Source organism: Esox lucius, chromosome 15 (genome assembly GCF_011004845.1).
Source record: "Esox lucius isolate fEsoLuc1 chromosome 15, fEsoLuc1.pri, whole genome shotgun sequence".
NCBI lineage: Eukaryota > Metazoa > Chordata > Actinopteri > Esociformes > Esocidae > Esox > Esox lucius.
The window spans coordinates 9,664,571-9,676,815 of NC_047583.1; the positions used below are offsets into that span (position 1 = coordinate 9,664,571).

Here is a 12,245-nt window from a genome sequence, read left to right on the forward strand (position 1 = left end):
TGGGGGGGGGGGGGGTGGTTAGGACACCCACTCAAAAAAAACAAATATTCCCCATGCAGCTATCTATGAAATGGGACATGACTCATTGAACCAGTGTGTCTGGCCTTATAGATTATACATTCGATTCTCAAACATGGGAGCCGTTACATAACTTTGCCTAAAACGGCCAGTGTCTTAAGCTCCTAATTAGGGTTAGCGTAACACCTAAAGGGCCTGAACAGGGAAGTGGGGGGCCTTTTGGGAAATAAAAAACATTGTGTGCACAAATATACCCTCTCCAGCCAGAGCGCGGGTTATTGATGAGGTTAGAGGGCACTGGCTCGGTTGGCACTGTGGGAGCAAGCCAGGGGTCGGGAGGGGGAGGGACGTTGCAGGCAGCGCTCAACAATTGCTTGGCAAGATGTGCCATCGGGCATTGTCCCTCCCGTCGGTGGCGGATCAATCGCCACATCCTGTGAACCCTGGAACAGCACCACGGGAAAACACAGGGCACACTCTGTGTGGAGGACTGACTGACTGGCCAGCCAACCCAGGCAGAGATGTGCTTTTGCGAAAGGCTCAGACTGAGGTTTCTCCATGGGGTGACCATACCAAGCATGTGATTTTGCAACTGGGAAACATGATTTGCATTGAGACGCAAAGAGAGTATCCATACCATTGATATGTAAGTGATTTTCTTCTGCTTTAAAACTATGCATTGACAAAACAAAAAACTAAATATATATTCTGTTCTTGCATGTTGCAGTTAAATTGTACTGCATATGTTTTATCTAAGTTAAGGTAAAGGAGAGGAATACAACAAATGCCTGGACTGACCACAGTGAAATTCATTCTGATTACGTAACCAGTAAAGGAAAAAAATACGTGTCACATACAATTCAGAAACCTATAGTGAACTATTTAGGCAACAGTATATACAGCCTAGTAGGACCAGGTCTAACTTTACATCAAATTAGATCTGTTTTCTTTTCAAATTTCTTGCCATTTAGTGGCTTTCTATCCATTGCCCTCGTCTTGGTTAATACGTCCATCCGTTCAGTGCAGAGCGAAGACACACACTGCACGTTTTCAACCGCCATCTAGACACTGTCAAATGGGAATACGTGATTTTTTTAAATCTCTCCCTTTCCCCAGAGTGTGGACATGTATCGGTAGAGACCAGTGAGCCTTGAGCAGAAACAATGGGGGACTGGAACCTGCTGGGTAGCATCCTGGAGGAGGTTCACATTCACTCCACCATCGTGGGCAAGATCTGGCTCACCATTCTCTTCATCTTCCGCATGCTGGTGCTCGGCGTGGCGGCGGAGGACGTGTGGGACGACGAGCAGGCAGAGTTCATCTGCAACACCGACCAGCCTGGCTGCAAGACCGTCTGCTACGACCAGGCCTTCCCCATCTCCCTCATCCGCTTCTGGGTCCTGCAGGTCATCTTCGTGTCCTCACCCTCGCTGGTCTACATGGGCCACGCGCTCTACCGCCTGCGCGCCCTGGAGAAGGAGAGGCACCAGCGCAGGATCCAGCTGAAGGCGGAGCTGGGGGAGACGGAGGCGCCGTTGGAGGAGCACAAGCGCATCGAGAAGGAGCTTAAGAAGCTAGAGGAGCAGAGGAAGGTGAAGAAGGCTCCGCTGAGAGGGTCCCTGCTGCGGACGTACGTCATCCATATCCTAACACGCTCCGTGGTGGAGGTGGGCTTCATTATGGGCCAGTATATCCTGTATGGCATCGGACTGGACCCCCTGTATAAGTGCGAGAGGATGCCCTGCCCCAACAGTGTGGACTGTTACGTCTCCAGGCCCACAGAGAAAACCGTGTTCATGGTGTTCATGATTGTCATAGCCGGGGTGTCCCTCTTCCTGAACGTCATGGAGATATCCCACCTGGGCATCAGGAAAATCAAACAGACTTTGAGGGGAGACCAGAGCAAAGCAGACGATGACAGCCTGGTTTACAGGCCGAAGAGGAAGTCGACGATACAGCACTTGTGCGTGATGAGGAACCTGTCCACCCACAACGGGCCCCTGACTCAGACCGCCTTCAAAGGGACTCCTGGGCCAGACCCGGACCCCGCGGACCCACCCCCCAACTACATCCCCAACCACACTGTGTCCAGGCACAATAGCGTGGCTCCGGGCCAGTACCTGGCCAACTGCACCGGCTTCCAGCCCCATCAGCAGGTCCAGCAACGGCACCCCAGCCACGGGATGTCTCCCAGCCGGCACCTCCAGGGGGCCCGGGAGAATCACGCCATCGCCCCGGTGGACCAGCCATCTCCGGCCTACGGGGGATCTGTCGTAAATAGGGACGGTGACCATGGTAACGTGCAGGCCCAGCAGATCCACCACTTGCAGCCTCAAGACCACCACCAGCCTGGCCACATGGAAGTACCTGCGCCTATGGCAACGCACAGACCAAGTGTCATGGCATCACATAGGCCCAGCTTGGCCCAGAGGGACACGGACCCAGAGGAGAGGCGGGACTCAATGGGAAGTGACTTCCCCTTTCCCAACCCAGGGAGGAAGCAGAGCTTCATGTCTCGCATGCCCTCCGAGAGCATGTCCACCATCAGTGACTGCAGCAGCAACTCTGTACGGAGCTCTGAGTCCGAGCTGGGCGAAATGGGGGACATGCCCGTGATGGCCCCACCCGGAAGGAGAATGTCAATGGCAAGTAGAGTCAAAAGACAGGCCACCCCTGAACGGGCTTGTTTAGGGAGTCATCTGTCCCCCTGTCATTTGTGGTTTTAGCAGCCTATCATGGTTACAGTTACACATGAGCATGACATTAGACTCAACAAGGGGAGGTGAAGGGATTGAGAGATAGAGAGGGATAGGGAGAGATAGAATGAGAGATAGAATGAGAGATGGAAGGAAAGAAAGTCTAGATCTCACCAGTAAAGATGTAATAGACTGCAATAATTTTTTTGGATATATAGATATTAATATACATATATGCATATATGTGCATACATACACGTATATGTATATATATATATATATATGCTGTATACGTTTTATAAAATCTTACAATAAGAAAGTAAAGATAACTGTTGTCTCTCTTTCAGAGTGTTTTCTTGGACATCTCGTCTATCATGAAAAAGTGAAGGGGGACCAGAACAAAAACAGGACCCGAGAGTTGCCTCCAAGTGGAACCACACACAGGAGATATCAATAACACATGGGCACATCATCGATTGGGACAGAAAGAGCCTTCAGCCCAGGCAGAGCCACGGGTGGGCAGAGCGTCGGAGTGCTGTTTCCCGTTCTATTTCCAATTCAAAGCACCTTAAAATGTCCACAATCTCCAAAACAAGTGACTTTTCATGTGGCGGATTGTGGCAGAGAGGGGATGGGATTGTGCACATCAAGAGTAATGCCTGAAATGTGAAAAGGTACAATTATTGGGATAAACGAATGTTTGTGAGCACTGCGAAATCATGGGGAGTGGAATGACGTCCCTGGAGAAATGTGTACATGCTTAGCGTTCACTTTTATAAATGTAATATTTAGCTTCACCTTTTTTTTTTTATGTCAGAAATTCAAAAGGAAACGGTGACACTGGTGGACGTGTGTGTCTGTAGCTGTTTGATATACAGTCTTATCTTGACATTAAATGCTTATTTACTAAAAGTGAAAATCACTTTTTGTCATTGTCTTTGATTGGGCTGCATTATTATCCTAGATATCTAATATAAAAACAAAAATAAAATAAAAAAACACAAAGAATTGGCACATGCTATTTGTTTTAATCCATAAACAGAAATGGTGTCATGACAAAAAGTTTTTTTTTCCTCCAAAACATTTGCATATCAAATGAACAGAAACAACAGTTACACAATATTTACAATGTAACAAAAACTCAGGCAATTTGAACATTCAAAGATAAAAAGGGAGAAGCAAAATTGAATCTGCAAATAACAGTCATATTGCAGTTTCCTTTAATGACACATAAAAAATGTCCCACCAAAAAATCTACTATTACAATAATAATGACCACTATGTAAAAATAGAAACACCAAATACAACTTCATCCTACAGTACAACACAGTCCTCGACCCAAAATGAGAGGTATGCAGAATTTTACAGGTAGATAAGTGTGAAAGTCCATAATGTTCAGACGAGGCATTGCCTCTGCATACACTTAGGCTGGGATTCACTCAAACCTGCACTGTGGCAAAATAACATCATCAATGCACATTAAGAACAAATGCAATGTGTCTTTCTTCAAAAAGTAAACAATGTGTTTGTACTCAAAACAACCGTATTTCATGGTTTAGACAGAATGTTGTTTTCCCACAGTATGGTTTTTAATTGACACCTTCCATTCCCTTTCACTTGAGTTTGGCCTCGGAAACCCCTAAGGCAAGACTTGGAGCTGCACTTTTCAAATGTTAAAATCTTGTGTGAACATATCATTTACTTGCAATTGTATACATGTTCAGCTTGAAAAACGGTTAAAAACGTATCAATCCGATTACGCAAAGTCTCTTGTCATGGAAAAATCTTTAAAAAACACAAACAGGTAACACAGACATTTGTAAACACTCTCGCCTCTTTTGAAACATCAGCTTAATTTATGCTAAATAAGGACATTGTGAATCATGTAACACACAAATACTTGTCTTTCATCCAAACTGTCAATAAAAACAACAACTATTAAAAATCAAGAGAATCAATTTTAGGACTCTGGAAGTTTCCAGGCCTTCATTTTGTGCCAACACATTCTCCCACAGAACCATTGACAAAATAAATAAGGTAACATGTTCATATTTACTTCTCTAATTAAAAAATAACCAAGTGGGATGATCAGTATATTCAGTGTACTCAGAGTAACAGTGCATTCTGTGGAGTTCTGTCATTGGTACTTCATACTACGAAGGAAAATAAAAGGATGTCAATTGGAAAGAAATCACAGAAAATGAAATTTCAACATTCCTAGATAAAACAAAGAAACCACTGAGCTAAGCCTGATACATGCTACAGAACTACCTTTCACAACTGAACTGAGTTTGGCATTACTATGGACCAGCAACTACTTAAGCACATCTTCGAATTAGTTTTCAACAATCCACTTGATTGGGACAAGTTTAGAGGATAAATTGCACCCCTGCGTTTAAGAATTTACAAGGATTATCAAGCAAGGAATACGTTGCACCGTTAATCTACATCCCAATACTTCATCACATGTGATTTACGCTAAACGTTAAGGCTAACTCCTCGGTCCTCAACACTACTTCATCACTAAACATGGGACATTTCTACCCCTAAAAGAGCTATATGGTTCAGATAAGTATGATAATCCTTGACATATTGGTTGAATATAAGTACCTTTCTTGGAGGTTTTCATTTCTAAGTGCCGATGTCAATCCATTTGGTAAGGTAAATGACATATGATACCTCCAGGAGGTTCTGAATGGTGCAGTTCAATTCCCATTACCCTCTTTAGCTAACATAACGTTGAATCTTGCATTTCTTTTTTTCTTTCATTCTTTCTATCTTTCACCACAGATATTATTGTGTGCCAAATGCAAAAGAGGAATGTACACAATCAACCATCTATGCAGGGGGAAAGAAAATATTTGAAATTATAGTTGAAGGAAACTTTGCATATGCGAGCTAGTTCATTCAACTCTCAGCTGTACAGGAGAACCCTTCAGACGCACACTTTGTAACGAAATAACTTTTTACAGAGACATTATTAAACATTCAGAGGAATTCCTGAGTTTAACCTCCCACTAGAGAGAGGGAGGGTGGGAGAGAGACAGAGAGAGCGGGTGGGGCAGAAATAGAATAGGGAGAGACATATAATGAGAAAGAGGGAGAGAGTGAGAGAGTGTGAGTGAGAGAGCGAGAGGGGAAGCTGCCAGTGCTTTGCCATGAGGAGACTGATAAGTCCATTAACCTGTTGAACAGTATTGCTGATAAGACACTGTAGTGCCGTCCTTTCAAAAACACAGATAACAAATGTACTTCAAACTTTATATGTCAAGGTAGAGATGTGTGTCATAATAGCAATAAAAGACAAACAGTCGCGAGCTGTTGGGTCGTCGCTAGCTAGGTACAGCTCTGTACAGGCTGTTCTTCTGTTGTGCATTTCTCAGTCATCTCCTGACAGAAGTCCACCGAAACAGTGGGGCTACACACGACCGGAGACGCTCCAGGCTCCAGGGTCGACTCGGGGTCCACCTGCCCCACGACGAGCACCTCCGTCTCCCCGCCGATCCGCCTCCCTGCTCGCCTCCCAGCTCCCCTGTCCGCCAGGCTTTCGGAGGCGCAGTGCGACTTAGATAGGCTGCCCTCCAAGGCGGGGGAACCGGGGCTGGAGGTCAGGTCGATGCTGGCCGTGACGTAGATGCCGTCGGCGGCGGAGGCGGGGCCAGTGGGTGCGTGCGCGGGGGGCAGGGAGTGGGTCTTGGCAGGGTTCGCCTGTACCTCCCGGCACACCCCCTGCGACACAGCCTGGGAGAGGTAGGAGAGGTTCTGCCAAAGCTCGCCCATACACACCTTCAGCTGGTTCCTCTCACTCAGCAGCTTCTCCTTCTCATGCACCTGCAAAGGCACACACACACACACACACACACATGAATGTTGTGTGTACCTTGAGAAGACAAAAACCTTACACCGTTAGAAGGCAAACATGTGTAAAAGGTACATGAGCCCAAACACATCAACAGAAGACAGTCCTAGAGATGCAAACAGTGAGGAGTTGCTAGTTTCGCGGCGTGATAGCGTCAACGTCAAATCGGGGGGGCGCACCAGTTTGCGAATCTCCACCTCCAGATTCTGGATGCAGTCCAGTTTCCTCTTGCGGCAACGCTGGGCGGCGATGCGGTTTTTACTGCGCCGCCGGATGTCGTGGATGAACTCCAGCTGCTCCGAGGTCAGTTTGTGCATCTTTATCATAATCTGGAAGTCATTGCGCGGAAGATTGGTGATCTGATCCACCGGGAAGGGAAGTTTGACCTGCCAGACATAGAAGAAAATGCACAGATGAATTGGAAATGTGCTGTACAGTCTTTTCAGTAGAAGGTGTCTAAGTGTTATATTACAACACTATGCAATGTAGCATTGTTATTCATGTTACAGAAAGGAAATGTACGTGCTTGTTTTATGAAACTCTCCCAGACTGAAACAGTGTCACACACACACACACACAACGTCGTAGGATCGTATTGTATGTTGGTGGTGGTGGTGGTGGTGGTGGGGGGGGGTCAGGGTCAATGTGTCCCAGGATTTTCACTCTTTTCCAGGGGGGTCACATTGACCAGTCTGTAATATTGGGGGGGTCATGACCCCCCCACCCCTAATTCTAAACCCTTGTATGCACGTGCACAAAGACACATACCGACAAACACATTTGAAAGGAGCACGTTTCTTACCCAGCCAGCCCACTAGGTGACACTGTTCTCCTACCAATTACAGCCGGTTGTTGCCTGTTCAAGTCACCACATATTTAAAGCGCGGCTATAAATCAGTCCCTTGTAGTAGAGTCAACAACGGTGAGAGGGAAAAAAAATGCATGTACGCAGAACTGATGGAAAGTACGCCGAAGCATACCAACTGACTGACATCCTGAAACTGACGTTGGGGAACCTCTCTCAGAACGGAACTCCCACTACAATCAACAGTTGTCTCGTGTGATGTTCTGAATTGAAAGTGCTACCATTCAGTGCTTAATGGGGCGGTGCGTACCGGGCGACGCTCTCACATGTGTCTCAGTGAAAGAGCTGGGGAGAGGCAGGGGACAGAGGGAGTTCACTCTGCTTCAGATGTGACCTTGAGGGAATGGGGGGAGGGGGGGCTTCTCTCTCCACCACCCCCCACCACCCCCCACCCCCCACCCCCAGATAGACTGGATAGATATCTATATATAGCCTTGACTCAAACCAGTTCCACAATAAGGTTGGGAAGACAGAGTGAGCTTCAGACACAGTCATAAATCCTGTCTATCTCTCTCTCGCCGCTGTTCTGGTTTCCCTTTTTAACACTGCCTTCCCCATTCACTTCATTAAGCTCTACTCTGACTGGGCCAGTGCTGAAAAGTAGGCCTTATCTGTGTCAACTGGTGTGTGCGTTTGTGTGCATGTCTGTATGTGTGTGTGTCTGTGCGTGCGTGCGTGCACACATGTATGCAGTATTATATGGGCCAAGTTGTGGCCCTGGTACTCTGTCACCCAGCAGGGGGCTTGCATAGTGGACTGTCCCAGTTAGGAGGCTCTAAACTGGGGGAGTGAGCCAGATGGCAGGGTACAGGACACAGCACCTTCCACCCGGCCACCGATCATCCTGGAGTGTGTGTCCGTTCTGTCAGAGCCAAGTGTGTCAGCGATGAGAACTGGTATGAGCATACAGACGCGCACACACAAAACACACACACACCATTTTCAGATTTCAGTGAGGAAAATGGTCAGAGCTTAGAAAAAATTTAAAGCTTTACGATTCATTCATATATAGTTAATTCTATGGTCTCATAGCAACACCATCCAGCAGATCAGGGAGAACTGAAGATGGAAATCCTTCCTCCTAGCCACCTGCGCCAGGACTTCCTGCTTTATTTTATCAACCAGGAAGTCGCAAGGGTCAAAGTTTATAAGGCCACTCCATGGCTCCATGGCTTTTTAGCTTTAGAGAGGAATAGCACCGGTGACAATCTCACAAAAGGCCACTACTTTACTAAACTAAAAAAAGTATTCGGAAAGCATGGGACGCACATTTAGTTTGGAGCACTGCCAGAGAATACTGACCTCGGGGCCTGGTTCTCTGGCCGGGCCGCATTCACTGTCCCCCTCAGAGAAGGACCCGGATTCATCACTGGAGTTGGCCCCGTACGAGCCCCGCTCACACTTGATCTTGGTGCGGCCCACCACCATCCCAGCATGTTCCCTCTGCTCCCCCACTAGGCAGCGAGCCAGGCCAGACCCAGAGCACGGGGAGGAGGAGAACTCAAACTGGGGTAGGCTGGAGGGCGAGCCCCCGCTTCCCCCGTCCTCCAGGTAGGAAAAAGATGAGCAGGAGCTGGAGGTGCGTGTGCGGGGTTCGCAGGGAGGCGAGCGGGGGGAGATCTTTATGGCCAGAGGGCAACTGGTGGTGGGCCGTGGTCGACAGGCCGTGGTCGGCAGGAGGTCCTGGAGGGCAGCACTGGGGGTGATAGAGGAGGCGGAGGAGGGCAGGGGAGAGTATGTCTGGTGAAAGGGAGACTGACTAACACCTGTCCACAAGGATTTCGAGGTGATCTCCATCATATCTTTTTCCAGGGACTTCCGGTCGGAATAGGAATGAGACGCCGTTCCCAGCCGGTCACTGGCCCCTGGGGAGAAGATGACACTGCTGCGGCGATCCAACTCTGCTTCCTGTCTGCCGACTCCATCTGATGGGAGGGGCTTCATGGCCAACCCCCCTGCCAGCACCTCCATATCCATGACAACTGGCAACACTGTCCTGAAGTCCCTAACCCCGCCCCCCTGAGATGACCCCCCGTCCCGTTCCGTGTCTCTGTTGTGGACCAGTGAGAGTCTGTTGGTCAGCAGCGGCTGGTTGAGAGGACTGGTGGGCAGAGTGCTGGCTGAGTTGCTGAAGTCCACGACGCCCCGCTGGAGGTAGGAGCGCAGGCAAGAGGGAGAGCTTCTCCTAGTGGGACGCTCTGAAGGCTCCAGCTCCATCTCCAGGACATCCTGACTGTCCTCTGACAGCCCAGGGGGGCTTTCCTCTCCCCCTGAACAGGGCTCCTCTTTGATTCTGGAGGGGGAAAGGGGGTGGGTGTGTCCCACTTGGCGGCTGCCGCCGGTCTCTAAGGTTTCCGGAGAAGCTGAGGAATGGCAGTGCGACGAGTCGCCGTCATCGTGTTCTCCATTGTGCTTTGTGCATGCACTCTGGCGTTTCCTGTATTTGGGGCAACGTGGGATGTCAGAGGTCAGGCCGCTTGTGAGCGGCGTGAGGGCTGAGTGATTGGGCCGCCGCCTCGTCGCTGAGGACGACGTCACTTTGGGTGTCTCAGATGACACGGAGCCTCCGCCTCCATCCTCCCCCGCAATGAGGTCTTCGGTGTGTGTCGACGGCGGCGGCTCCGCGCGGCAGAGGAATCCGTTGTTGTGATCAGTGGTGTCACTGTGTAGCTGGGCCTGCAGGAAGCGGAAACACGAGTCCTCGAGGTTGTGAACGCCTAGGAAGTCAGCACAGCGGATCACTTCATGGATGTTCTCTCTGCTCAGAACCAGCTTGGCTGTGTAGGCAAACTGAAGCAGCGGAGAGAAGCCCCTGGCTGTGACCTGATAAGTGGAGCAGAGGACAGAAGACCGTGTTAGCATATGTGGTGCTGTTGGCCGTCCTGGGGATGTTGTGAGGGGAGTGTTACAATCTGCTGCTTGCACACATAGTTAAACAAACCCTGTCGCCTGGACTAACCATTCATGTTTTATTTAGACAAACAAGAGAGAGAGAGAGAGAGAGGGAGTAAGGGAGTGAGTGAGAGAGAGAAAGAGGAGAGAAAGAACGAGAGAAAGGGAGACAGTGAAAAACTTTATATCTCCCATGTACATTTCCTTCCACATCTCCCCTCTACATCTCCCCTCCACCTCTACATCTCCCCTCTACATCTCCCCTCTACATCTCCCCTCCACCTCTACATCTCCCCTCCACCTCTACATCTCCCCTCTACATCTCCCCTCTACATCTCCCCTCCACCTCTACATCTCCCCTCCACCTCTACATCTCCCCTCTACATCTCCCCTCTACCTCTACATCTCCCCTCCACCTCTACATCTCCCCTCTACATCTCCCCTCCACCTCTACATCTCCCCTCCACCTCTACATCTCCCCTCTACATCTCCCCTCCACCTCTACATCTCCCCTCTACCTCTACATCTCCCCTCTACATCTCCCCTCCACCTCTACATCTCCCCTCTACATCTCCCCTCCACCTCTACATCTCCCCTACACCTCTACATCTCCCCTCTACATCTCCCCTCTCCACATTTCCCTGCCACCTTGACTATCCCTCTTCACTTTTCCCTCCCAGCCCCTCTCTCGTCATCTCTCCTGTTCTTGCTCATAGTAACTGATAGCCAGCAAGGTTGGTGTGTGTGTGTGTGTTTGTGAGTGTGTGTGGGTTTGCAACCACACAGCGCATGCCTGCCAGTCTGTGAGTGTGTGTTTGTGTGTCTGTGTGTGTGTGTGTGTGTCAGGGGCTGGGGGGAGGGACAGTGCCGTTAGAGTGCTGAGTGTTCTGAGAGTCTATTTTCAGCTAACATCAGCAGCTGTCTCCTATGCCTGCAGCAGCATGTCTTTATGAACACACAGAAACCAGGCGAGACGCCTTTAATGTTACTACCAGCCTCACTAATGAGGACAGGGAGAGAAAGACAGGAGGGGAAAAAAGAGGAAGAGAGAAAGAGAGATACTACAAAGCAAAAGAAGAGGCAAATGAGAGGATGGATGGATAGGAAAGGAGTCCGAGTGAGAAAGAGAGAGCATTGTGCTGCACAGGAGGAAGGAGGCTAGGAGGAAGGAGGTTAGAGAGGAAGGTGGCTAGCAAGAAGGAGGCTAGGAGGAAGGAGGTTAGGGAGGAAGGAGGTTAGGGAGGAAGGAGGCTAGCAGGGAGGAGGCTAGAAGGAAGGAGGCTGGAGGAGGAAGGAGGCTAGGACAAAGGAGGCTAGAAGGAGGGAGGCTAGGACAAAGGAGGCTAGAAGGAGGGAGCCTAGGACAAAGGAGGATTGGACAAAGGAGGCTGGAACGAGGGAGGCTAGGACAAAGGAGTCTAGTTAGGAAGGAGGCTAGTTAGGAAGGAGGGAAGAGGAAGAGGGAAGATATCTAGAGAGAAGGAAAGAGAAATGTGAAAAATAAGCAACGCTTTCTAGTCATTAGAGGATGGATTTTGACACCACGTGAAGTGGTTCAGTCGTTGATAGTGATTATTGTATGAGGTAGAGTCAAAGAGACATATTAATCACATTGACAGATCTAGGACATTATATGCTAATAGCAGCCAGTAGGATGTGAGCCGGGGCTGTTCCGTCCGCGATTAGTTACAGCGGCGGAAACGGAGGAAATATAACGTATCACTGCATCTGAAAATTCACACAGGGTTTTTAGGACTCCTGCCAACACTAGGCCAACAAGCCACGGAATGCTTCACTTTGACAACTGAGCAAGTTACAAACTGGGTAACTTATTGCCTTTGTAATGTCACACAAACCTCTCCAACTACCCCCCCCCACACACACACACACACACACACACACACTTTCTTTCTGG

General features: G+C 49.0%; 2 protein-coding genes across 3 annotated transcripts in view; one reads left to right on the top strand and one right to left on the bottom strand.

Annotated features, from left to right (window-relative positions):
• Window positions 1-363: 363 nt before the first annotated feature.
• LOC105015743 (gap junction alpha-10 protein) lies at window positions 364-3,113 on the top strand. Its single transcript, XM_010879107.3, has 3 exons — window positions 364-664; window positions 1,135-2,663; window positions 3,062-3,113. The coding sequence occupies exons 2-3, from the start codon at window positions 1,182-1,184 to the stop codon at window positions 3,098-3,100; spliced, it is 1,521 nt and encodes a 506-aa protein (XP_010877409.1). The 5' UTR covers window positions 364-664; window positions 1,135-1,181; the 3' UTR covers window positions 3,101-3,113.
• Window positions 3,114-3,729: 616 nt separating this feature from the next.
• The window catches only part of LOC105015744 (transcription regulator protein BACH2), a 32,985-nt gene continuing 24,469 nt past the window's right edge, over window positions 3,730-12,245 (bottom strand). For both annotated transcript variants that reach the window (XM_010879109.4, XM_010879110.3), the window contains 3 exons: window positions 8,741-10,261; window positions 6,753-6,959; window positions 3,730-6,545 (listed from right to left, as the gene is read on the bottom strand). In XM_010879109.4, coding sequence (XP_010877411.2) covers window positions 6,051-6,545; window positions 6,753-6,959; window positions 8,741-10,261 — 2,223 coding nt within the window. In that variant the 3' untranslated portion in view covers window positions 3,730-6,050. The remainder of the gene's footprint in view (window positions 6,546-6,752; window positions 6,960-8,740; window positions 10,262-12,245) is intronic.